The 24,902-nt window shown below is 38.6% G+C and overlaps 1 protein-coding gene across 1 annotated transcript in view; it reads right to left on the bottom strand.

The window, feature by feature from the left end:
• The window catches only part of LOC124796467 (dnaJ homolog subfamily C member 7), a 94,615-nt gene that overhangs the window by 34,445 nt on the left and 35,268 nt on the right, over window positions 1-24,902 (bottom strand). The window contains exons 3-7 of the mRNA XM_047260693.1: window positions 18,352-18,476; window positions 11,299-11,487; window positions 10,887-11,002; window positions 10,081-10,234; window positions 1,961-2,125 (exon numbers count right to left, since the gene is read on the bottom strand). Coding sequence (XP_047116649.1) covers window positions 1,961-2,125; window positions 10,081-10,234; window positions 10,887-11,002; window positions 11,299-11,487; window positions 18,352-18,476 — 749 coding nt within the window. The remainder of the gene's footprint in view (window positions 1-1,960; window positions 2,126-10,080; window positions 10,235-10,886; window positions 11,003-11,298; window positions 11,488-18,351; window positions 18,477-24,902) is intronic.

Below are 24,902 nucleotides of genomic sequence, written 5' to 3' on the forward strand. Positions count from 1 at the left end.
TACTACTACTACTACTACTACTACTATAAAGAAATTCATTGCCCCACACAAAGGAAGACATCCTGATGTTGAAGCAAACATTTTGGAATTTGAAACTTTCCTGGCAGATTAAAACTGTGTGCCGGACCGAGACTTGAACTCGGGACCTTTGCCTTTCGCGAGCAAGTGCTCTACCAACTGAGCCACCCAATCACAACTCATGCCCCATCCTCACAACTTTACTTCTGCCAGTACCTCGTATCCTACCTTCGAAACTTTACAGAAGCTCTCCTGCGAACCTTGCAGAACTAGCACTCGGGGCGTGATTCGTGCTTGGGTAGCTCAGTTGGTAGAGCACTTGCCCGCGAAAGGCAGAGATCCCGAGTTCGCGTCTCGGTCCAGTACACAGTTTTAATCTGCCAGGAAAGTTTCGTAACAGTGCACACTCCACTGCAGAGTGAAAATCTCACTCTGGGATTTTGGAATTTGTCGGTGAAAGGAGGGTGAATGAATAACCAGTCACTAGGACACCATAAGAAACAAAGCAAAAGAGGAACCTACGATTCTTAATATACTGTGGCAAGAGTTCAAGGCTCTCCATCGAGAGGTTAATCACTGTATGAAACATGCGGGCTTATATCTACGAAGCTGTACAACAGTATGCCAAGTGCTTCCATAGGATTTTGAGAAGAAATTTCAAGAATTTCACCTTTATGTCATCACCCTTCAGAAAGAGAAGAATTTTTAGATGGGCCAAATAGACAATGCTGATGGGATGCCAATTTGGTTTGATATGCCATGTAATTACGTGAGTGATGAGAAGGGGACAAACAAAATTGCTGTCAAAACATCATGGTGTGAAAAAACAGCATTTAACTGTAATGTTGGCAATCACAGCAGGTGGGCACATACTTCCTTTTTCTTAATCTTCAAAGGGAAAACAAACCCCAGGCCTCCTAAAAATGAAAAGCTGTTCCTTGATGATGTCATTCTTTGAAATCAAGAGAAGGGATAGATGACAAACTTTAATGGTTGATTGGCCCCGAAATATATGGAAACACTGTCCTAGTGGGCTTTCCAAACTATTGTCAAAGCTTTGTCTCAGTGCATTTTGCATTTATTTAACTGATGATGTAAAGAAGAAAAACCACAGCCAAACCAGTGACCTTCATATCATTCCTGGAGGAATGACTTCCATGTTACAACAGCTGGATGTTAACATAAATAAACCTTTTAAAAGTTCTTTAAGAATAATACAAATAATGGTTTTGTAAATTAAGCCATGAACTGAATCTGACAGGAAAAATTAAGCATGCTGCACCCCACATATTGCAAACTGAGTTTTGGCTGCCTGGAAAAGAACTGAAGCACCAACAGTCATAAAATCATTCAAGAAATCATGTATTTCAAAGACTCTGGATGGCAGTGAAGATGGTGTGATATGGAACAGCACCAAGGATCATGGGGAAAGAGGAAATGAATCTGCTTCTGACGCAGACACCTCCAAGGATACTAGTAGTGATGACTGATTAATGATTATTAACACCTGTAATTTATGATATGTTTGTTAGCATGCCTTGTAGGTAATCAAGTTAGACATTTTTTCTTAATAATGACTGTGTCAATTAAAAATTATTGTTTTGATAGTTCATGCATACATCCATTGTTGAGTGAAATAAATTTAACCCCTCAGTGATTTGCTAAGAGCTCCTTTTATGATTTTTATTTTTAAAACTGGGGTGTGTGTTACATTCAGTGGCACATCAGATTTGCACAAATATGGTATTTCATCACCGGGTTAATTTAGATCAACAAATGTACCACTCAATAATTTGCTAAGAGCTCCTTTTATGATTTTTATTTTTAAAACTGGGGTGTGTGTTACATTCAGTGGCACATCAGATTTGCACAAATATGGTATTTCATCACCAGGTTAATTTAGATCAACAAATGTACCACTCAATAAAAATAAAAATCTTACCTTTGAACACACTGTTGCACGGTTAAAATACAATTTTGCATTTGTGGAGTTATTGTATGGGTCAATTTTCAGTGCTTCTGTGTACAACGCATAAGCTTCTGCTAGTTTATTTGATTTGAATGCTTCATTACCTTCCTCTTTTTTCTGTTTTAGCAACTTGGCTTTCTGAAAACACAACAAAATTTATCTAGAAAAAAAAAGTGTACTCAAAGTTTCAAAGGCTTATTATGTGTCTACATAACAAGAAAATTATCATGAAGATTTAATTTCAGAACACATTTAATGTAACATAAAACAAAATAGGTCAGAAACAGGCAACAAAGATAATGTGTCACTTTCAAGCAGGAAGAACGTCAAATATCAGACAAAAGGCCTAGTGTCTTGTGAATTTATTCTTCAACAATTATTCCAAATACTACACATTGCAGAAGTCTATTTTTGCTAGATCTGTGCTCTGACCCTCACAACCAAAAGGCTTTTCTCCTACAGCTCATACAGCATTTTTCAACCCTTTTATGGTATGACCACACTTACAAAAAAGGTATCCTAAATCGTCCCAAATCTCACATTACTTATTTTCTTGTAAAAGTGAAATAAATGGAAGAGAAGTGAGAATTGAAATAAATTGTGCAATTAAGAACTAGGAGGAAAGTGGAAAGGGAACTGGGAAAAACCAAAACATGGAGGGGGAGAGGGGAAGAGGGAGGGAGGGAGGGAGGGGGAGGGAGGGAGGGGGAGGGAGGGAGGATGCATCCTCTTTGGTTTGAAGCTGGCACAGTACTTACAGTAGAATATCTTTGGCTTCCCTCTGACAACCATGCCTCCATCCTTGCTACCCTCCCTGTTTACCTTTCCCTGCTGCTTCATAACCTGGGTTGTGAGTAACTGAATCCACTTTCCCTTCTTCCCTTTTTTCCCCTCTCTCCTCCCTGATGAAGGAACAAAGTTTCGAAAGCTAGGAATGTAAATTTTCAGTTCTGTTTTATGTGTATCTATCGGCTGTACTGAGCTGAGGTAAGTACTGGCGAGCCCCTCTATCTCTTTGTAAGTGTTTCACTATCTTTTTAAGGTGCACTGCCTTTTATGTTGTTTTATCAAAAAGAAAACTCATGATGAGCAAAGGTTTCGCCTTTAAACCCAATTTGCGTTCATACTGCTCTACGAGTACATTACCCTTAGTTTAATTAGTACTTGATACTATAACTTTCTAGAGACTGCATGATAGAATATGTTATAGATTACTATCCCATTTCTCTTGGGTGCTTTTGACTAACAACAGACTAACACTATTATTTTCACACTCATTCTGATTAATTGGGAAGGTAACAATGTTTCACAATTACATTGAGAACGTGTGACAGTTTATACCTGGTTACATTTTACCAGTGACTGAGTTAAGTTACAGCACTTATGAATTACTAAGGAATTCCCAAGACACAACTACCACTGTTTTTATTGTAACAATGTAGCAGTTAACATCATCATAATTAAAGTGCTTTGCAACAAACCCATCTTTAACCATCTACATTTTTTACCAAACCTCAAGTGCAACAAATGAAAATGTACCACTGCACTAATTACAGAGGGATCACCAAATTCTATAGTTAGAGGATCAAACAATGGAAACTCCAGGTAGGAATATCAGTAATGTAGGAAAAAAACAGATTGCTACTTACTCTAAAGATGACAAGTCAAGTTGCAGACAGGCACAATTAAAAGACACACACATAGCTTTCAGCCACAGCCTCTGTCAGTAGAAAACGCACACGCGCGCATCACGCACACTAACTTCAGCTCTTGGGCTGACCCGAGATGCTGGAGTTGGCGGTTGTGTGTATGTGCACATGCGTATGCGTATGCGTATTCTCCTGACGAAGGCTGTGGCTGAAAACTGTGTGTGTGTGTGTGTGTGTGTGTGTGTGTGTGTGTGTGTGTGTCAATTGTGCCAGTTTGCAATTTCACGTATCTTCTTTACAGTCAGTAGCAATCTGTCTTTTCCACATTGTTTACGATTAGAGGATAATACATATGAGAACATTCCTGATTTATCAGGCTCTGAGTGTATCACACAATAGCAGAAGTATGTATACATGTTCATCATTAACTACAAAAAGATGATATCTTTTAGGAAGATAAGGAACTATTTAGGGTTCATATACATGGATAACTGATAATATTACACAAAATGCCTTTAAGATTTACATATTAGCATTTATTGACTAGACTGCAGTAAAAATCCCTATTTTACAGTTGACAGGGACTTTAAAAAACTCTGTAAACTACAGGAAGATGTAAATGGTGGAAAATTACTTTTTAAGCACATAGTTTATAAACCTCAATTTTCAATTTCATTATTTGTACCTTTAATTTGAAACCCTTGTTCTTACCTAAGTTTTACTTTTCATGAACGTATTTGTATCCCGGGACAGTGAAACATGTCACTTGACAGCTCGCATGCAGTTAGCTATATTGTGATTGCAAGGTTGCAATAGCTGCCACCGCGCACATCCAAAGCTCCGAACTATGTTTTGTAAATGTAATCTACAATCAACCTTTATACATAAGTACAACAAAGTATGTTTTTCTAACACTGGAGAGGACGACGACGCCAACGGCGATGACTGAGACTAGGCATTTGATAGTGTATGAAACTGGGAAACTAAAACAGCTGAAGTTAATGACAACATCTACGAAAAGTGGTTCCAAATTGTTACCGCAACAGCTGCACGTAAAATGTTGTATAACAATGTAAACCTAAGCATTCCAAAGAACACATCATCCCCACACATAGAAGGAAATAAAGCAAAACATGCACAGCCTACTCGATTGCAGAGAGAAAGAATTAATTCTGTATATATTTACACTCACCAATTTACGATGTCAATGGCGCAATTCCACCCAGTTCTCCCTCACTATCTTAGGAATCAGTGCCAAAATCATCATCATCATCAAGAAAAATCATTAATTGTTGGTTTTCATTATAATTCCATCTATAGTCTGTGCTTCTCTTATGAGTTTAGCGACATGGTCTTTCTTCCCACATGAGGAAGCGTGTACAGTACTAAGACCTTCATGTGGCAGTCTTTCCACTTATGTTATAGTAAAAGTCTTCTTGTTACTCCTAATGTACACCTTGACATCACTCCAAACCAACTGAGTTGGATTTATATAGCAGTGATTAGACAGTAGCCTAATTACCAAGTGACTGTTCTCTTGCAATTTCGCCTACAATGAATTTGGGTGTCATAGGCTTAGTTTGTTTTACGAGTGAATATAAAAAAGGGTTTGTCAAGCTCACGTCCACAGCAATGTCTCACGCCTGCAACCACTGCATCATAGTTTCTTTGCAGTCACTAGTGGTGGGAGTTTTGTCAAACCACAGAATAGTAGGGTGCATTGTCCATCACCAACACTGTCGGAACACTAAACTGGAGCAACAGATTTTTAAATCACTGTAGAAACTGTGGGTGGTCCATACCCTCATGATAGTCACCGGTTTTTCTCAATCAAAAAACTAAAAATCCTTCAGGCACAAAGCTGTTTGAAGATCCTGCATGGGCCACAATTAATCTGGATCCTCTTCCTGTTGGCTGATGACTGCTGATATTTGGAGTATCATCTGTCCAGCATTTATAAACTGATTCTCCAGCATTGACCCAGGTTTCATCTGCCCATATGACTGAGTGTATACAATTTTGTACAATTCTGTGTAAGAATACGCTAAAAGCTGCAATGACATGAGATTTTTCAAGTACAGTTTTCATCCCTCCAACTTTTTAAAATGGAAGCCCATGCTTTTTAAAACCCCCCAAGTGACATTTACCCGCCTGAGAGAAGTTCACTTTCTTTTAAAGAAATTAGGAACTTCACTATTCTGGGGTATTCTTTCCTCCTGCAATATTCGTATAAGTGCTGACGGACTGCATGGGGGAATCAATATCTGTAACTGGACGAGGCTACCTTTTTTCTTTCCAGGAGTACTTAAAAACACACTTTTTCCCACAGGGGCTTTGTTCCACACTGTTTACTTCAGTAACTTAGAAGTCTTGAAGTAGCACTTTTTGCAGGACCTGACCATTATTTTGCAGGACAATGCTCAGGCACGTACAGCGCAAGCTGTTACTGATTTGTTTGACTGATGGGGCCGCTAAGTGCTATACCTCCCACTGTACTCCCCTGACGTAATCCCTCGTGAGTTGAACTCTATCTATAAACTGAAGGAAACACTTCGCGGCATTCGCTTCAGAACTGCTACAAATTCATTGGGCAATAGACCGCACCGCTCGAACTGTTAACACAACTAGAACTGCTAAGAGTATCCTACGACTTCCACATTGCTGGCAACGGGTTATACACGATTCTAGTGACTACTTTGAAAGTTAGTAAAACTTTGAAACATGTCTCTATTTTGTATGAGCTGCAAATAATTGTTGCTACTAGTAAATTTCCAATCCTCGTATATTGTTCCATCACTGATATTAGCTGTACATTGTGTCCATTTAACCTCATAGACTTTTTTGAGGCTAGATAGACATAATGTTACGTATTTAGAGTTAATATCAATGATAGAACAATGTATATCTGATTGTTGTTATTCCATCACACAAATGAGAAACAGAAATGGTTTTTGGACAAAAAGATGGTCTGATCATAGACCGAAATCGATCGTTGACTGGGTCCTAAAGTTTGTGAGGTATGCTCTAAAACTTTATCGGCAGGAATCTACGCATGCCCATAAACAGAAACATTATTTTTCTTGCTGATAAAACTCACGTGTCCTCTTTAGCCTGACTATTTAATGCCACTCCACAGCACAACGAATTGTCACTTGGTGAATGATGTCGTTTTGGTGACACTGTTTAACCCTTTATGGCCTGAATTTATTTTTTGACTGAAATTTTGAAATTTTTCTGTGGTGTTCTAGTTCTTAGGAAATAAAGAAAAAATAAATCAAATAATATTATGCAAATTTTATTAATTTTTTCCAAAAAGGGACTTGAGAGTCGTGTCAGGTCACAATGGCACAGACAGTAACAAATATTACTTTATGAAAAGTGGTACTCATAAAAAAAGGCTTTTCTTTCATTGACACAGAAAAATACTTTACAATGAGAACATTTAGAACGAGGTCTTGATTTTATATTATGAACAGCACAGTTTTCACATCAACCACGATCTGCAACAAAATTTGAGCAATAAGCTCCGAGATTTTGGGTTCTAATTTCATTTGAAGTGGAAAAGTATTATGATGGTCAGATTCTCACAGGAAATGCACGGAATAAAAACTGAAGGATCAACCTGTAACTGCATGAAACCAAATACCATGAGGATTGCACGCGCTGAAATTGAAATTGCTTTAGCATCACAGATAACACATCCATGAAAGAACTGTGATACATTAACAGTGTACGAAAGCAAGAATAAGTGGCGTGCTACGTTTCTGTGACAACTCAAATGACGAATGTTTTACACTCATTTTTATAACATGGGTCTTTGAAGTCCTGTCAGACCACAAAGGGTTAATAAACAGAAACTGTAGTCAAGGCAGTAACACAACACAAAAAAGCAGGTGGTCGCAGAATAACCTAAAATGTTTACACGGAAGCCAGCAATGTGGTAGAGTCGACGCGGGGACCGGCTTTTGTGGCTGTGCTGTTATTGGTTCAGAAGATGCATCACCTCGCATTCCTCATTTGTTTGTTACTCATATTGAGAACTTTGCAGCACTTGGGGAGCGACCTGGAAGCGGCATGTTTCAGCGACCAGGTTATAGTCCATACATTTCTTTTTTTGTAAAAAAAAGGGAATTATAGTTTGTTTCAACTTCTTCTGGTGGATTTTTCCCTACCTGTTTTTCTAGGTCAAAAATATATTTGAGAGTTTGGCGTCTACATCAAAAATATACCAGAAGCCAGAAAGTGATCACACAGCCTGGACCTGGGCATATATAAATGTGTTACATACCTATTATGACCACAAACTTCAGAAACACAGTACATCCAACTTCCAAATTATGAAAGTATATACATCACCATTACAAATGATTTTTTAATGAAAAATATGGGATATCAGTTGGCAACCAGTGATGGCCAATTACTTAAGATAGTGGACTCAATGAGGAGAACTGTGTTCCACAAATATCACAATGTTACTTGTATGTAGATACGTGGTGGCAGAACAAGATATACAGTGGACTGTAAAGTTGAAGGTCAGCTGACCCATCACGTCCTAACTTAATCAACTCCTCAGAAATCAGGACATATTTGAAATTTGCCACATGTTTGACATATATGATTATATTTAAATACTGTTGTGCTCATTTCACTCACTGCTATTGAAGCTCTACTATTTGGTGTCAAAATAACCACCACCTTAGAAATTGCTAAACATTCTGACAAGTGGGGGGAACAACATGTGTCACACACTAAACAAAATTCAGTTTGTGTTAGGAGGCCCAGCACCTTTTAACTACCTTGTCAAACACAAGCGGTATAAATTATTCCAACTTTTAGTGACTTTTACCATATCAGAATTAGAAACTCTATGGCTGAAGAAGTTCACTGCAAAATATTTGTAAACACTAATTGAAAATTAGCATCTTGCCAATGTCACTTTATAACAAGTACACTGTTTTGTTTGCTTCTCTCCATGAAGCATAAATGACATGAAATTTATAATTGTGACAATGCAAAACTGGATGAGAATTAATATTATGGACACAGAAAATTTAAGGGAATGATGAAAGAAGTCAAACAGTGGGAAAACATTAATTCAAGGAACATGAAAGTAGTGTTTCACTTTATACTCAAAAATTTATTCATTCTGTTTAAAATTGAAGTTGTAATGGTACAGTTCCCACTGGCAGAGCACAACTAGGAATCAAAGACGAATGACAACCTCAAACTATAGTCCTATTTGTAAGAGCAATACTAGGTAAATACTACATGGTGAATAATTAAGAACACACCAATATAAAAGATACAGTTCATTATTGTGATGTGTCAGATGTGTCTAGTAACAAACTGGCAAAACACTAACATCTGGAGCAAATCTGGAAGACAAATGGCAGAGGAAAAAAATGAGGCTTGAGTTTTCTGAAATTTAAAAACAGAAAGCACAAATAAGTAATGGGACAGGATCAGCAACAACAGGATGCCATGAATGAGAGTAAAGCTGCTGAGCAACTGATATTCTACTGTCACACAGTGTAGTACTGCTGCTAGTAAAAGAATGACAATTAGGTTTTAATGCTCAAATGATAAAGAAGTATTTAAGTAACAGCTCAAGCTCTGTGAACAGATGGGTAAGGAAATCCTACAACCCTTTTTCATAGAAACCATTTTGGCTTTTGTCTCAAATTTAGGAAAATCATGGAAAACCTAAATATGGATGAGTGAATAAGGATTTGAACCTCAGTCCTCCCAAATGCAAGTCCAGTATCTTACCACTGTGCTGCTACTAATAAAACTGTCCACATGAAAATGCTACAGTAACACTAGTCAATGAACAATAGAGAATGGCAGTTTTTTCTGTATAATATAGCAAAGGTAAAGGCAATTGCAGATGAGCATCAAAATAGGGCAAGGAAGTAAAATAAATTTTACAAAAAGTTGACTAAGTTCCAATGTGACACATGATGGATGAATCAAGAAAAACAATGAGCATATTAGCTTAAGTCAAGAAATATTTTCCAATTGAATGGAGTACAAATATCAGTGATCTACAAATGAGACAGATGTCTGTGAAAAGAAGACTGGGTCAAAGTAGTACACGGAAGTAAGATGTAGACATAGGAGACCTCAAAAAGGAGAAACCAAGTGTTCTAAAAGAAATATCAAAGAATATTACTGACAAAAAGAGAGACCAAAATAAGAACAAAATATAAAAAATACACAAAAAATTATCTGAAAGAGGAGAATGTTGATGGGACTTATGATAAGCCACCCAGAAATTAGCAGATTAGCACCTGAGAAATTAGATAAGGGGACGCCAAAAGTTATGTATAAACAAAATGCATGAAAAAAAATATATTGAGGAATTGAAAATTCTATTTATAAGAGTATTTTTTCAATATTCATACCAATTTTGTATCAAGATTTTAGTACTGAAATATTACAAACCTTATAAATATCCATTGCTTTTGTGTGGTCTGGTGCCAGTTTAAGAACATGCTGAAAATGGCTGAATGCTTTCTCCACATTATCCTGGTAGTACAAACACATTCCTCTAACATATATTGCGTCTGCATTCTGTTTATCAAAATGCAGTATGTCACTGAAATGGTCAAATGACAAATTATCGTACACTACTCTGACTGGAGAGAGAATAATTATCAGACACTGACTGTAGAGAGAATAGATAATTTACAAAACAATAACATCAAATTACACACACAATGCTATGAAATGCTATTACAATGAGTAAAAAGAGAATAAAAAGAAACAAAAAATTAATGATGAAATTCCTTATTTGTTACTGAACAAACATGTATTTTAAGATAGACAAACAGGATGGAGAAAATAATTACTCACCAGCTAGGATATCAGTAAGGCAGAGCACAGCTTGAAGCCAAGTATTTGTTTAAAAATAGTGCAGTGATGAGATGAACACTTTCGTATCTAACCTCTTTGAATGATGGTAAATCAATTCGCTCCTCTCGTACTATGTTAAATCTGATTTTTTTAAAAAAAACCTTTTCACTAATGGGTGCATACTGATAGAAGGGACAAAATGATGTTTGAAATTATGGGAAATATTAAAAGTAGAAGAGTGAGTTACAAGGATGTGTCTAATGTCATACAGGAATAGCTGAACTGACAATGCAGCAGGAAACAGAGCAGAAAATTTGATGATGAGGACAAGAATTAGAATGTGTACTCTGAAAATGGAGAGTAGACTAATCAGAGAATGCTCTTCCACAACTTACTTTGCAACTTCTTGAGCTTCCTGATATCTTCCTATCAGGGCAAGACACTCAGCTCTCTGCAATTTGTACAGACTGCAAGGCACTTGCTCCAGCATACGGTCCATGCAGTACACAACCTGTGTGTGACATGTTTCAAATTGACAAATTATTCTCACTTAGCAAAAAACACACACACTACTACTCAGACTCTTACACCTAAAAAAGACCAATGTTGTCAATTTTTTAAACAACACTGAGTTAGAACATATACTTACTGAATTTCTCTTTTGTAATATCAACAGGACAAGCATGATACAAGATCATCAAATACACATCTTAAAATAAATTTCCACATTTGAATTTTTAAAACAGTTTGCATATTAATTAACACTTCAAAACAACAATGTTTAAATTTCTGAAATGCTATAAATACCTTTCTGTAGTCATTTTTCAAATAAGCTTTCTTTGCTTCTTCTTCAAATCTTCGAACAACTTCAATTTTTTTTATCTCAGGTAATATTGCAGTGTTAGCAGGCTCCAGCTCTTTAACAAATGAAATGGCATTTTCTGCAGCAGTAATGTCTCCAAGGGCAAGGCTGCACTTTGCAATTCGTATATAGCCCTTAAATAAATTCGCTAATGTAATTATTCACACAAAAAATTAAAAGAAAAAATTGACCTTAACTTCTTTCATATATTCTTTAATATCAGTTAAAAAGTAAAAAAAAAGAAAACCACAATGAACTACATTTACTCCTTTAGGACACAAAACACTTATAACAATTATGAAACTAAACCTCTCGAATAACACGACTTATCAGATAAACAATGGATTTAATTAAATTTTACTGACAATTCAGATTAAAGCAGGACACAAACAGTGTTATCCATCCATCATATTCTATAGATCTGACAAAGGAGGAGAGTATTCACGGATGTAGAGTAAGTCAAAGCATATATTAACAGGAGATAAGCAAACCATGTATCTTGAACTGTCGATGCGTTAACAGAAAACTATCACTGTGCAGTTTGTAATGCAATGACTGTCACAAACAAGAAGCACTTGGTTAGGTCACAGCATCTGTCCACAACAGTCCTCACCACAAAGGAACTTCATCACCACAAAGGAACTTCAAATAAAATTCTGAATAAACTGATACTCAGACCATTCAGTTGATTAACAATTCATCAAACCTGATTACTGAACTGATACTACTAAATTACTTTTCCCAAGTCCACAGACACCACCAAGGTATTGTCCACATGGACGACAATTGGTTGGAAGGGATAGGGCGGAGAGAACAAATTTGACATTCCCCATTTAATTAATATCAAAAATACCAAGATAGTGAAATCTGGCTTTATTTTCTGACTGTTTTATTGAATCATCCTTAAAGCCATGCAGTGGCAGATGCATAAACAGTTCTCCTGCATTCTGAGAATTTGCACTAATTCAAATCACCCAACATGGGGTTTGAACTCTGCCACTCCATGTGGCCAGGATGCCAGGAATGGTTCCATCTCTCACCCCTGTTACATGGACTACAAGGACCTTTTCACATACTACAGAGGTGCACTATAACTCATCGACAGAGTCAATAAATAAACTGGGGAGCAGCTCTCCAGCCCACTGAACTGCAGTTTCTAGAGGTGTCAACATCATGAGGTACAACATTTACCACCATTTAGTGGCTACCACTTATCCATTATCTCAGGAACAGCCTAGGTTATACATCCACGACCCACTCATGAGGTTTAGGGTTACCACGCACATCACAATTTTAATGGCTGTGACTGTACTATTGCTTTGCCTGTGCCACAAGATAATGAAACTGCAGATCAACATGTAGCGCGATATGTTGTTTTGGCTGACCCCTGTTGCCATCATCATATGCATGATCCGGGGTTAGTTTCTTTTGTCAAAAGTGATATCCATTATTTAATTTTTATGCTCGCTCTGGAAACTGGTCTTTATCTGAAGAGGGTTTTGCTGTGTGAACTCTTGTTACTTTCAACTTGTTCTACAGCAAGTCTATTGCTCTATTATGCGAGTGATAATTTATGGAACCTTGTGACAGAGGATATTCTCATTTGTGTGTTTGTTTTTTAAAATATTTCTCCTCCAGATTATCCAGAGTTTTATTGTCTGTAGCTTCCCTACTGTACCCTTCGTAAATTAATTCCTTATCAGGCAATGAAACACCAAATAAGAAACAAAGTATGATGCCTGGGATAGAAGATCCACAGGGGAATGATCGGCTAGGGTACAATGATAGCTGGTGCTTCTTTCGTAATCTGCTACAGTTACAACCATGAACACCCAAATGCTACGATTTCAGTATTATCCATGCTCATCCCAGTAAAATTTAAATTCAGAAAGAAAGTCACTACTCTGGAAAAAAAAGCTGTTGCTCTCTTACTTATAACAAACAGCTGCTCTTTATCTCTTAGAGGTAAATTAAGATTCAGTTGATTATATAGGTATGTTCCACAGAAAATAATTACCTACAGCTATCAATACAGAGCTGCATTTACAGTACACTAATATTTGTCAATCAGTTTTATAATGAAAACTTATTTATCATGCACCTAAAATTTTTTAAGACCTCTGATCTAGATATTCAGGTTACTCATAAAAAGATCGATATACGTTTTTCATTTTCTATTTAGGTGGTAGGGATTCTCAATTCCTTCCTTTATGTTAAATGGGACCACCTTTAACATCATTGCACAGGAGTATTCAACTCTGCTCTCAACCTTAAAATGGCAAAAGTCTATGCGAAAATTGTGTTTGTTTCTTATTAAAATTGTCTACGTGACAGTTTAGCTAAAACTGATTTTTACAGCCCGCAACAAAAATCGTTGTTGACGTGAGTGAAGTGAGAATTCTCAGATCTATTATGGGACCTCTGCAAGTTTTGCAGTTATCTACTGTACATAATATTATTGCACCTTGCTTCTGCAGAATGAATACTCTACTTTGTGTGAACTGTCTCAGAAGATAGTTCTGTACAATAAAGGAGTGAAAATATGCAAATAAGCCACAACTTATTAGTCGATGCATAGAGATACTTTTAATGTAGCTTTTTAAATTCTGTTTTTACCAGCCAGCAGCAGATTGATACATATTAACAACAGATGACAACCTAAGCTTCAGAAGCAGTATGTCTTCATTCGGCATGTAAGAGAAGGCATGGACGTAATGGAACTATTCAAGACTTGGACAAGTTATTTGGGAGGAAAGGTCAGGAGAGAGATAGCAGGATAAGATCACAGTGGAATCAGCAGTGGGATGTCAATCGACATACAATAACTCCCATCTACATAGTTCAGAGAAGCTGGTGTTGGTCATCAAGCTTCTACACAGATGGGACTTGTCCTTTAAGCACATTCTTCATTCCCATAAAACTCCTGGGCTCAATTTCCACACGCTCCCTCCCCATACCCTTCTCCAACCAGCCCCAGGACCCTAATTTCACTTATCCTCCACCCAAGCCATCTTCCCTGCAGTCTCCTCTTCCTCTGTTGTCACCACTTCCCAATGCACTCCTCCAAGTAATTTTCATTGTGCACTGCACAAACTTACCAGCGTCCATGTAACTCCTATCCCATGCACCTGATGCCTTTCCCTCCAGCAATCCTATTTGCATTCCCATCCCATTCCCCTGCTGCCTCCCTCTGAGCCATCAGTCATCTTTCCACAACCATCATCCACTCTCCCCCTCCAATCTCCTCTCTCCCTCTCCACCCAACAATCCACCACTCTAGTCAAGCTGCAGAACTGCAGTCTTGTTATTACAAAGGAGGAGGGGGAAGAAAAACAAATGTGACTGTGTGTTTTCAGGATAAAAAGAAGGGTTTACGGGTGAAAAGATTAGTATTTTAACAGAATCACATAACTGCCGGCAATGTGGGAAGGCAGGTTTTTTAACAAATGGTAGCCAAGTGATACAACTTTCAGTAAACTGACCTCTGAACAGTCCCCAAACAATTCCTCTTTCCACCCCAAGAAAGGAACTAATTTTTCCAGAAGGACAGACAGTTTCTTGTGCTTTTGTGTGTATTTACCAATAGTAGTGAATTTCAACTCCCGAAGGTAATATCTAGCCAGAATTCTAATAATAATGTTTTACATATATATGTACAACTCATTCTTCCTAAATTGTTCAAATGTTCTCTGTTATCTCCACAGCTGGATTTATAGAAAACAATGTATCTTTTTTTGGTTGGCAGCACGAATCGAGCACATGATGTAATACTAATTCTGGTGCTGGAGGACCAATCTGTGTCATCCATACGGTGATGCACACACAAAGGTCTTTACTACAGGACTTCACAGCCAATTCAGTTACAGAATATGGTGTGTAACTTATAAGTAGGTCAGAGTCAGTGGTCTAGCAGTAAGGAGTGTGTCTGAAAACCAGAAGGTCATGGGGTTGAATCCTAGTTGTATCATGGATTTTTTCAGTGGCCTTTAACATAGCATCCACCTCTCAATAATGTAAAGATTAACCAGAAAGGACACGTGGATTAGATTTCATATTAAACTAGAGGTCCTTGTTCCCTAGGTGGATAACTGGGGTGTGTTAGGCTATGTAAGTTGCTGAAGTTCTATCCAATTTAAACATTTGGACCACACCAAATTATTATCGTTACTTACAAATTTTACCAGTAGCCATTCCTACTTAAAGACAGCTTAAGACTGTCACACAAATATAGAAATCTAGACGATTGTAGCACTTCTGATAAGCAAAATTGTGTGTCATAATTAACACTTTCACTGGCAAACCAAGTCTGATCACTGATTGGGCCAGCATGCATGTTTAGAGAAGGGTACAAAACTCTACATGACCCAAGACCTTGCCACTGATGGGGTGGCTTGAGTATCTCAGCAATACAGGTTGCCATACTGTAGGTGCAACCACATTAGAGGAGTATCTGTTGAAGGCCACACAAATGTGTGGTTCCCAAAGAGGGGCAGCAGGAAGAGGGGCAGCAGCCTTTTCAGTAGTTGCAGGGGCAACAGTTTGGATGACTGATCTGGCCTTTTAACATCAACAAAAATGGCCTTACTGTGCTGGTACTGCAAATGGCTGGAAGCAAAGGCGAACTATAGCCGTAATTTTTCCTGAAGGGCATAGAGCTATACTGTATGGTTAATTAATAATGGCATACTCTTCAATAAAATAATCCCCTTTTGGATCTCCAGGTGGGGTATACTCAGGAAAATGTTATTAGGAGAAAAGAAACAGACTTTCTACTGTGAGAAGAATTTTACAGAGCACTTAAAGACTTCAGTCAAAACAAGGGCCCAGGAGTGGACCACATGCTGTCAGACCTATTGATAGAATTGAGAGAGCCAGCTATGACAAAATCCTTCGATTTGGTGCACAAGACATATGAGACAGGCAAAATACCCACAGTCTTCATGAAAAATGTAATAATTCCATTTCCACAGAAAGCTGGTGCTGACAGGTGTGAATATTACCAAACTATCAGTTTAATAAGTAATGGTTGCAAAATACTAACACACATTCTTTACACAAGAATGAAAAAACTGGTAGAAGCCGACCTGGGAGAAGATCAGTTTGGATTCCAGAGAAATGTGGGCATATGCGAGACAATACTGACGCTATGACTTATCTTAGAACACTGGTCAAGGAAAGGAAAGGAAAGGCAAACCTATGTTTATAGCATTTTTAGACTTAGAGAAAGCTTGACAATGTTGACTGCAACACACTCTTTGAAATCATGAAGGTAGCAGCAGTAACACACTGGGAGCAAAAGGCTATTTACAACTTGTACAGAAATTAGACGGCAGTTGTAAGAGTTGAGGGGCATGAAGAGGAAGCAGTTATTGACAAGGGAGTGAGACAGGTTTGTAGCCTACCCCTGATCTTGTTTAATCTATACATTGAACAAGCAGTAAAGGAAACCAAGGAAAAATTTGGAATAGGAATTAAAGTTAAGGGAAACAAATAAAAACTTTGAGATTTGCTGATGACATTGTAATTCTGTCAGAGACAGCAAAGGACTTGGAAGAACAGTTGAACACAATGGGTAGAAGGATATATGATAAACATCAACAAAAGCAGAACAAGGATAATGGAATGTAGTCCAATTATATCAGGTGATGCTAAGGGAATTAGATTAGGAAATAAGACACTTTAAGTAGTAGATGCGTTTTGCTATTTTGGCATCAAAATAACTGATGATGGCCAAAGTAGAGGGGATATAAAATTTAGATTAGCAATACCAAGAAAAGTGTTTCTGAAAAAGAGAAATTTATTAACACAGAATATGGATTTAGGTGTTAGGAAATCTTTTCCAGAAATATTTGTATGGAGCACGGAAATATATGAAAGAGAAACACAGACAAACAGTTTAGATATGAAGAGAACATAAGCTTTTTTGAAATGTGGTGCTACAGAATAATGCTGAAGATTATATGGGTAGACCACATGACTAATGTGGTGGTACCGAACAAATTGGGGAGAAGTGATATCTTTGGCACAACATATAGGACACATTCTAGGACATCAAGGGATCACCAACTTAGTATTGGGGGGGGGGGGGGGGGGTACAGGGGTAAACATTGTAGAGGGAGACAGAGATGAATACAGTATGCAGATTCAGAAGGCTGATGAGACTTACACAGAGAGCTGCATCACACCAGTCTTTGGACTGGATACCACCACTACCACAACAACAACAAAAAGTTTACACTAGTAGTATAGATACTGCAAGGAAAGCCATATTTTTAATGAAATAAATGTCATACTTCAGAATGTATTTTTGCTGTAGCTGGTAAAAAATGGTGTTCACAGAGCAAGGAAATTTTATTTGTTATGTAAATATAAAATAATTGCAGCACATCCTTAATTTGGCACAACATTTTTGATTGAGTAATACATAAGCTCTGTTACAAAAAAATTATATGATGAAATATCCCCCGTAGATCACCACACACAAAAACAACAGACTGTCATACTTGCAGAGTTAGTATATTAATACGATGAAACAGTTTCACAAGTTATCTAGCTGTATGTAGTACCCTAATAAAAAAGACATCTGGGGACTACAAAGTTCTTTCAGCTGATTTCCTGATACTTCCTATATGGTGAAACACATACAAATCCTGTATGAGAATTCAGGCATTCTCGGCGAATCTCGACGATAAAATCTTCTCGGGTTGACAGCAGAGTCAATGTGTTTTTTTCCCCGGCAACATTTCAGCAAGTTTCTTACTTGCCATCTTCACTTCGCCTGAAAATGTCAAGTACGAAAGATATCAAGTACGAAACTTGCTGAAACGTTGCTGGGAAACAACACATTGACTCAGCTGTCAACCCAAGAAGATTTTATCACATACAAATTCTTTCCAACTTTCACATATTCAGGAAGAAAATCCAGTTTTGACAATATTCAGTAACTTACTCTTTCACACAAATGAATTATCGTAAAGTAAATATTACAGTATACTTACTTTAACAAATCTTGGATCCAGAAGAACTGATTTCCTGGCATCTTCTAGAGCCTCCTTATACTGATGCAGCATCATGTAACAAGCAGAGCGATTCCCATAGTATGATGGCGAATCAGGACACAGCTCTATGTGAAATTAATGAAAAGTATTAGAAGTGAAAACTGGGAAACAGTTAAGCATTAGTCAATAAATTATGAAGATACTAGCCGTGTATGTTACATTGAAATTCTGATCATGTTGTAGAAGAACAGTAACAAGCAACATCTGTAAAATTTATGGGACCAGTTTACTAACGGCTTCCCACACATTTACCACAAAGCATAGGCCTTACATTATTAGGTTCGTGCAAAAGTTCATAGCGTTTTTCCATATGTTTAATAAACATGACAAATACACATAATAGTTACTTTAGTCATCAATAATATATTCTCCTTCACTGTTTGTAACAGTCTGCCAATCCTGGGGTAACTCTTGATTTCACGACTGTAGAAATCATGTGGTTTCGAGACTAAGAACTCATCGAGCCATGTTCGGAGTGCATTTTCAGCTGCGAAGGAAGTTCTTTGAAGGTTGTTCGATAGAAAATGGAAAATCTGTGGGTGCGAATAAGGTGAAGAAGGTGAGTGCGGAATGAGTTCCTGACAGCTCCTATAAAGTGTTTCTTGTTACTCTAGCAGAATGTGGGCAGGTGTTATGGAGTAGCCTCACTTCAGGCCATCTCGAAATGACAAAATGTAAACTCAAATACCAACCATGAACTACAAATAAAATATGACAGTCAATAAATAAACTCACAGCAACTGGAACACCAACATTGGGGAGGGGGGGAAGGGAACCATGCTATGAACTTATGCACTAACCTAATAGCCTAACAGTAACAGATACTGTGAGCAATTATGAATAGTAAAGACGACGCAGCAGGTTATTCTCAGTAGTCACTAACATAATGACAATGTAAAACAATCAAATTACATTCAATTTTCATTCCATAGACCCAAAAATGAAATGATTCTTGTGAGTATGAAACATGTCAGAAAATATAACATAGAAGACATAGAACATTTGGATATAATGCTCACTTCCCAAATCATTTGTCAGGAGGTTGTCAAAAATGGCAATATATTAAAGTAAACTGGAACTTTTAATATTTACAGAATACACTACCAGAATGAAACATAGATATAACTTTTATTATCATACACCAAATACCTAATCTTGACTGTTGTGACTAAGCGCTGTCAAAATTGAAACCTAACAGACATTTTTACTTAAGCTGGTCTAATAATTGCCATTAAGATCTTCATCTATAGAATAGAAGAAGTTGTGTACCAAAAAGTCTATCAAACTCTGTATAAACTGTTTTTTATCTGAAACAAAGTTTTTAATGGTTGCTGGCAATTTATTGAAATGTGTCTTCCTGAATACTGGATCTCTTTTTGGACCAAGGTAAGTGATTTTAGGTGTTTATGTAGATTGTTATTGTTACCAGTATTGATATGTATTGAGCTATTGCTTGGAAAGAGAGAGATTATTTGCAACAAATTTCAGTAAGGAATAAATATACTGAGAAACAGTGGGTAGACTAAGCAGTTCTGAACAGGTTTTTCATGACTTATGCCACAGCATGATCCCATATGACATAATAGAATTATAGTAAGCAAAGCATGCTTTTTTTTTAATATTTGTATCTCCTACATCTAACATCATTCACATTGCAAATACAGGCTTGGTTAGGTGCTTCAGCAATTCTGTGGTATTCCCTTGCCAACTGAATTTATTATCGACTTGTAATCCCACAAATTTAACACTGCCAACCTCTTCTATCTGCATATCTTTGTATGTTATATACATGTTTGTTTATTGGTCCAGTAAATCTTATATACATATAATGTATTATAGGTGTTGGACACATTTTACAGTACAATAGTATTAGGCAACTGTTCTACTTTGTTACTCATATAATCTGAGAAACTGTAAAAAACAATTCTTTAATAAAAAAGTTTTCACAACTTTTTTGAATGCATTTATATGTTTGATATTCTTAAAAATTTATGGAAGCTTATTGTAGATTGTTACACCAGGGCAATAAGCACCCTTCTGAGATACATGTTTGCTGGAATAATTCACATGGATATTTCCCTTAAACTAGTATGGTGCTTGTGCACAGCAGTGTTTTGTATAAAGAGATTTCTACCACTCTGTACACAAGAAAGCTGTCCTTAACACGTTGGTTCATAGAGCCAAGATTATCTCTGACGACGACCACCTACAGTCTGAATTGCAGAACTTAAAACGTGTTTTCGGGGAAAATGGATATAGCAAAAAAGACATCGCAAACGCTTTCAAGGGCCGCAGACAAAAGACAGCTGGTGAATCAGAAGAAGAGGCCCAACAGACTGTATTCCTGCCATACTGTGGAGCAATTAGCAGTAAGTTAGGACGTCTGCTGCAGAAACATGGGTTAAAACCAGTGTTCCGGCCCGCCCCCAAGATACGGGATATGTTGCGCCCTGTTAAGGACGACATTGCTCTCCGAGTGTACGGTGTGTATGGTCTACCTTGTGAATGTGGCAGCATGTACATTGGACAGACAATTCGCACGGTTGCGGAGCGTTGTACTGAGCACAAGTGCCATATAAAACAAAGGGAGTTTGACAAGTCGGCCATAGTGGAGCATTGCCTAGAAAACGGACATAAGATACAGTTCGAAAATGCAAAAGTGCTGGCTCATGCTTCTACATATTGGGACTCCGTTATAAAGGAAGCTGCCGAGATTCGCTTAAACAGAAACAATTTCAACAGAGACCAGGGATACACACTCAGCAGGGCATGAGGACGGGCGTTGGACATCGAAAGAAAGCAGAGACAGATGCGCGGTGCGGGAGCGGCAGTTTCAAACGTGGCGTCTCCCCCTGGCGCCACCTGACGTCACCGGTGCTGCCACAAGCTGCCCGGGTCGACTTACACGCGCACGCGACATTGGATCGATCTGATTGGCTGCTGATGATGTCATCATGCCTATATAAGCGAGAGACCTTAACAGCCCCAGCAGTCAATGAACTCCTGATGATGGCGGAGATGGCCATCGAAAGCTCGAGCATTTTACTTGAATTGACGAGGCTGGAAAACCGAGAACGTTTTATTCATGTATGCTGTCGCGAAATACTCCGAGGACACACAGCTTTCCTCTACGGTGAGGACATAATGCGCAGTGTGAGACTGCTAGAAAAACTGCAGAGAGAGAGATCACATCTGCTAAGTTCTTTGGCATTTTTACAACGCTGCCGGGACAAGGAGATAATTCCTCACTTTGCAGTAGTCAAGCACCACATTCAAACTGCTGCAGTGGACAGAATTTTGAAGAGGACCAGTCTCGCCATAGTGAGACAGCGGACACGACAGACAAGATACGAGCTTGATCATAACTCCAGGAACCTGCTTGAGTGTTATCTGTCCTTGTCTTCAACATTGTCACCATTCGATTGGGAGTTGGTGGATGTAGCTACAGCAGCGCAACAACATGCAAGTTTATCCAAGGCAACGTCGAAGCAATGTGCCAAGTTCGACCGACTGGATCACAGAAGAACTGTTGTGAAACCTGATAAGGCCCATAGAACGGTTGTTAATCTTTCCAACCAAGAACTGGACGACGGCTCTATATCAGTGCTGAGTAAAGGCCTCAACTATTCTCCAGCTCCACGACGTCTGCCAATATTGGATATAATTAGTGGAATAGAGCAGTGCATTAGGAATCTTTCGCATGATGCAGCTGAGGACGTCAGTCTAACTACCAGCCATATTCTGGCGAAAGCTAAGCCACCAAAATCTAATATAAGCCAGGAGGAACGATGTTGCTTACGGTTATTACGTGAGAATGAAGACTTTGTTGTCTTGCCAGCCGACAAAGGGAATGCTACTGTGGTTCTGAAATCTGCGGACTACCACCTGAAGATGCTGCATTTATTAGAAGACCCCACGTACCACAAGCTTACTCGTGATCCCACACAGGCCATTGTCAGAAGGACGGGGAAGTTATTGAGGGATTCTGGTTTACCAGATGAAGTGCCTCATGCCGCCAGACCTCCCAGGCTTTATGGATTACCAAAGATACACAAGGAAAGTGTTCCCTGAGGCCCATTGTTAGTGCAATCAGTTCGCCAACCTACAGACTTGCTAAACTTCTGGCAGGATTATTAGCACCAAAATTGGGACATTGCGAACACCATGTTGTCAACTCGTAGAAATTTGTTGAGACACTCAAGAGAATGAAGATAAGCCCAAACTACTTAATGGTTAGCCTGGATGATGTGTCACTTTTTACGAGGGTGCCAATACAAGATATGCTGGATCTTTTGGCCCAACGTTTTCCATCTGGAATCATTAAGTTGTTCCATCACATCCTAACGACAACATACTTTTTGTACTGCGATGAATATTATGAGATGACTGACGGCACAGCCATGGGATCACCACTGTCTCCAGCAGTCGCAAATTTCTTCATGGAGCACTTTGAGGAGCAGGCTCTGCAAACTGCGACATTACGGCCATCTTGCTTTCTACGATACATTGATGACACCTTCCTGACATGGCCTCATGGTGAAGATAAACTGCAGCAGTTCGTCGATCATATGAATGGTGTCCATCCCAACATTAAATTTACTGTCGAGATGGAGAAGCACGGCAAGCTACCATTCTTGGATGTTTTGGTTGAGCGGAAGGCAGGAGGCCAGCTTGGTCACTCCATGTATCGGAAACCTACACACACTGATCGGTACTTGAACGCCAATAGTTTCCACCACCCTGTACACAAGAAAGCTGTTCTTAACACATTTGTTCATAGAGCCAAGATTATCTCTGACGACGACCACCTACAGTCTGAATTGCAGAACTTAAAACGTGTTTTCGGGGAAAATGGATATAGCAAAAAAGACATCGCAAACGCTTTCAAGAGCCGCCGATGAAAGACAGCTGGTGAATCAGAAGAAGAGGCCCAACAGACTGTATTCCTGCCATACTGTGGAGCAATTAGCAGTAAGTTAGGACGTCTGCTGCAGAAACATGGGTTAAAACCAGTGTTCCGGCCTGCCCCCAAGATACGGGATATGTTGCGCCCTGTTAAGGACGACATTGCTCTCCGAGTGTACGGTGTGTATGGTGTACCTTGTGAATGTGGCAGCATGTACATTGGACAGACAATTCGCACAGTTGCGGAGCGTTGTACTGAGCACAAGCGCCATATAAAACAAAGGGAGCTTGACAAGTCGGCCATAGCGGAGGATTGCCTAGAAAAAGGACATAAGATACAGTTCGAAAATACAAAAGTGCTGGCTCATGCTTCTACATATTGGGACTCTGTTATAAAGGAAGCTGCCGAGATTCGCTTAAACAGAAACAATTTCAACAGAGACCAGGGATACACACTCAGCAGGGCATGGGGACGGGCGTTGGACATCGAAAGAAAGCAGAGACAGATGCGCGGTGCGGGAGCGGCAGTTTCAAACGTGGCGCCTCCCCCTGGCGCCACCTGACGTCACCGGTGCTGCCACAAGCTGCCCGGGACGACTTACGCGTGCGCGCCACATTGGATCAATCTGATTGGCTGCTGATGTCATCATGTCTATATAAGCGAGAGACCGTAACAGCCCCGGCAGTCAGTGAACTCCTGACGATGATGGCGGGGATGGCCATCAAAAGCTCGAGCATTTTATTTGAATTGACGCGGCTGGAAAACCGATAACATTTTATTCATGTATGCCATTGCGAAAGACTCCAAGGACACAAAGGGATTCTCTTTCTTCATCAAACTTTTTTACAATGTGCACAATTTCTAGGATATAAATGCAGGGAAGAGGGTGAATATTTAAATCTTTAAAAAACTGCTTAGAGAAACTTCTATTGTTTTCAATTTTTATAATTCAGATTATTTTCTTATGCTTCCTCACCATTGTTATGGCAGGAGGAGAATTTTCCCAAAAGATAATGCAATGTCTTAACAGAGTGTCACAAGTTTTACAGTTTCAAGAGTTGCATTGCCGGATGATATTCTAATTACATATGTTAGTTTAGAGTGTTAGAAGTTTACAGATGTTTTGTGAGAGTTCCATTTCAGATTTCTGGCAGGCAAAGGGGAGAAATTTTGTCACAGTGACATTCTGAATTATTTCATGGTTGTTCATGTGAATTGCTGACTTTACAGTATATTTATTTTGGTGGCGCTGAAAGTCTAGAGTAACTGTACTGTTTTTATGTGGGCTTAAGACAAACCTGTTCCTATAAAGCCATTGCACAGCTTTATCTGTGATGACACCTGCAGCAGTGGTAAGATCATTATTTTTCACCTCAATAAGCAGACTGGTATCATCTGCAAGTAGTACTACTTTTGCGTTATTTACAAGAGGGTAGATAATTAATGTAGACTAGAAAAAGAAATGCTCTTATGAAAGAGCCCGGAGGTACATTGTGTGTAAGTGAGGGCAGAAGTGGGAGGTAGTTCTGGGTCGTGTTAATGTGTCTGTGTTGGACTTCTGTAACCTGAGACTGATTACTTAAGC

The sequence above is a fragment of the Schistocerca piceifrons genome, chromosome 4 (assembly GCF_021461385.2).
Source record: "Schistocerca piceifrons isolate TAMUIC-IGC-003096 chromosome 4, iqSchPice1.1, whole genome shotgun sequence".
NCBI lineage: Eukaryota > Metazoa > Arthropoda > Insecta > Orthoptera > Acrididae > Schistocerca > Schistocerca piceifrons.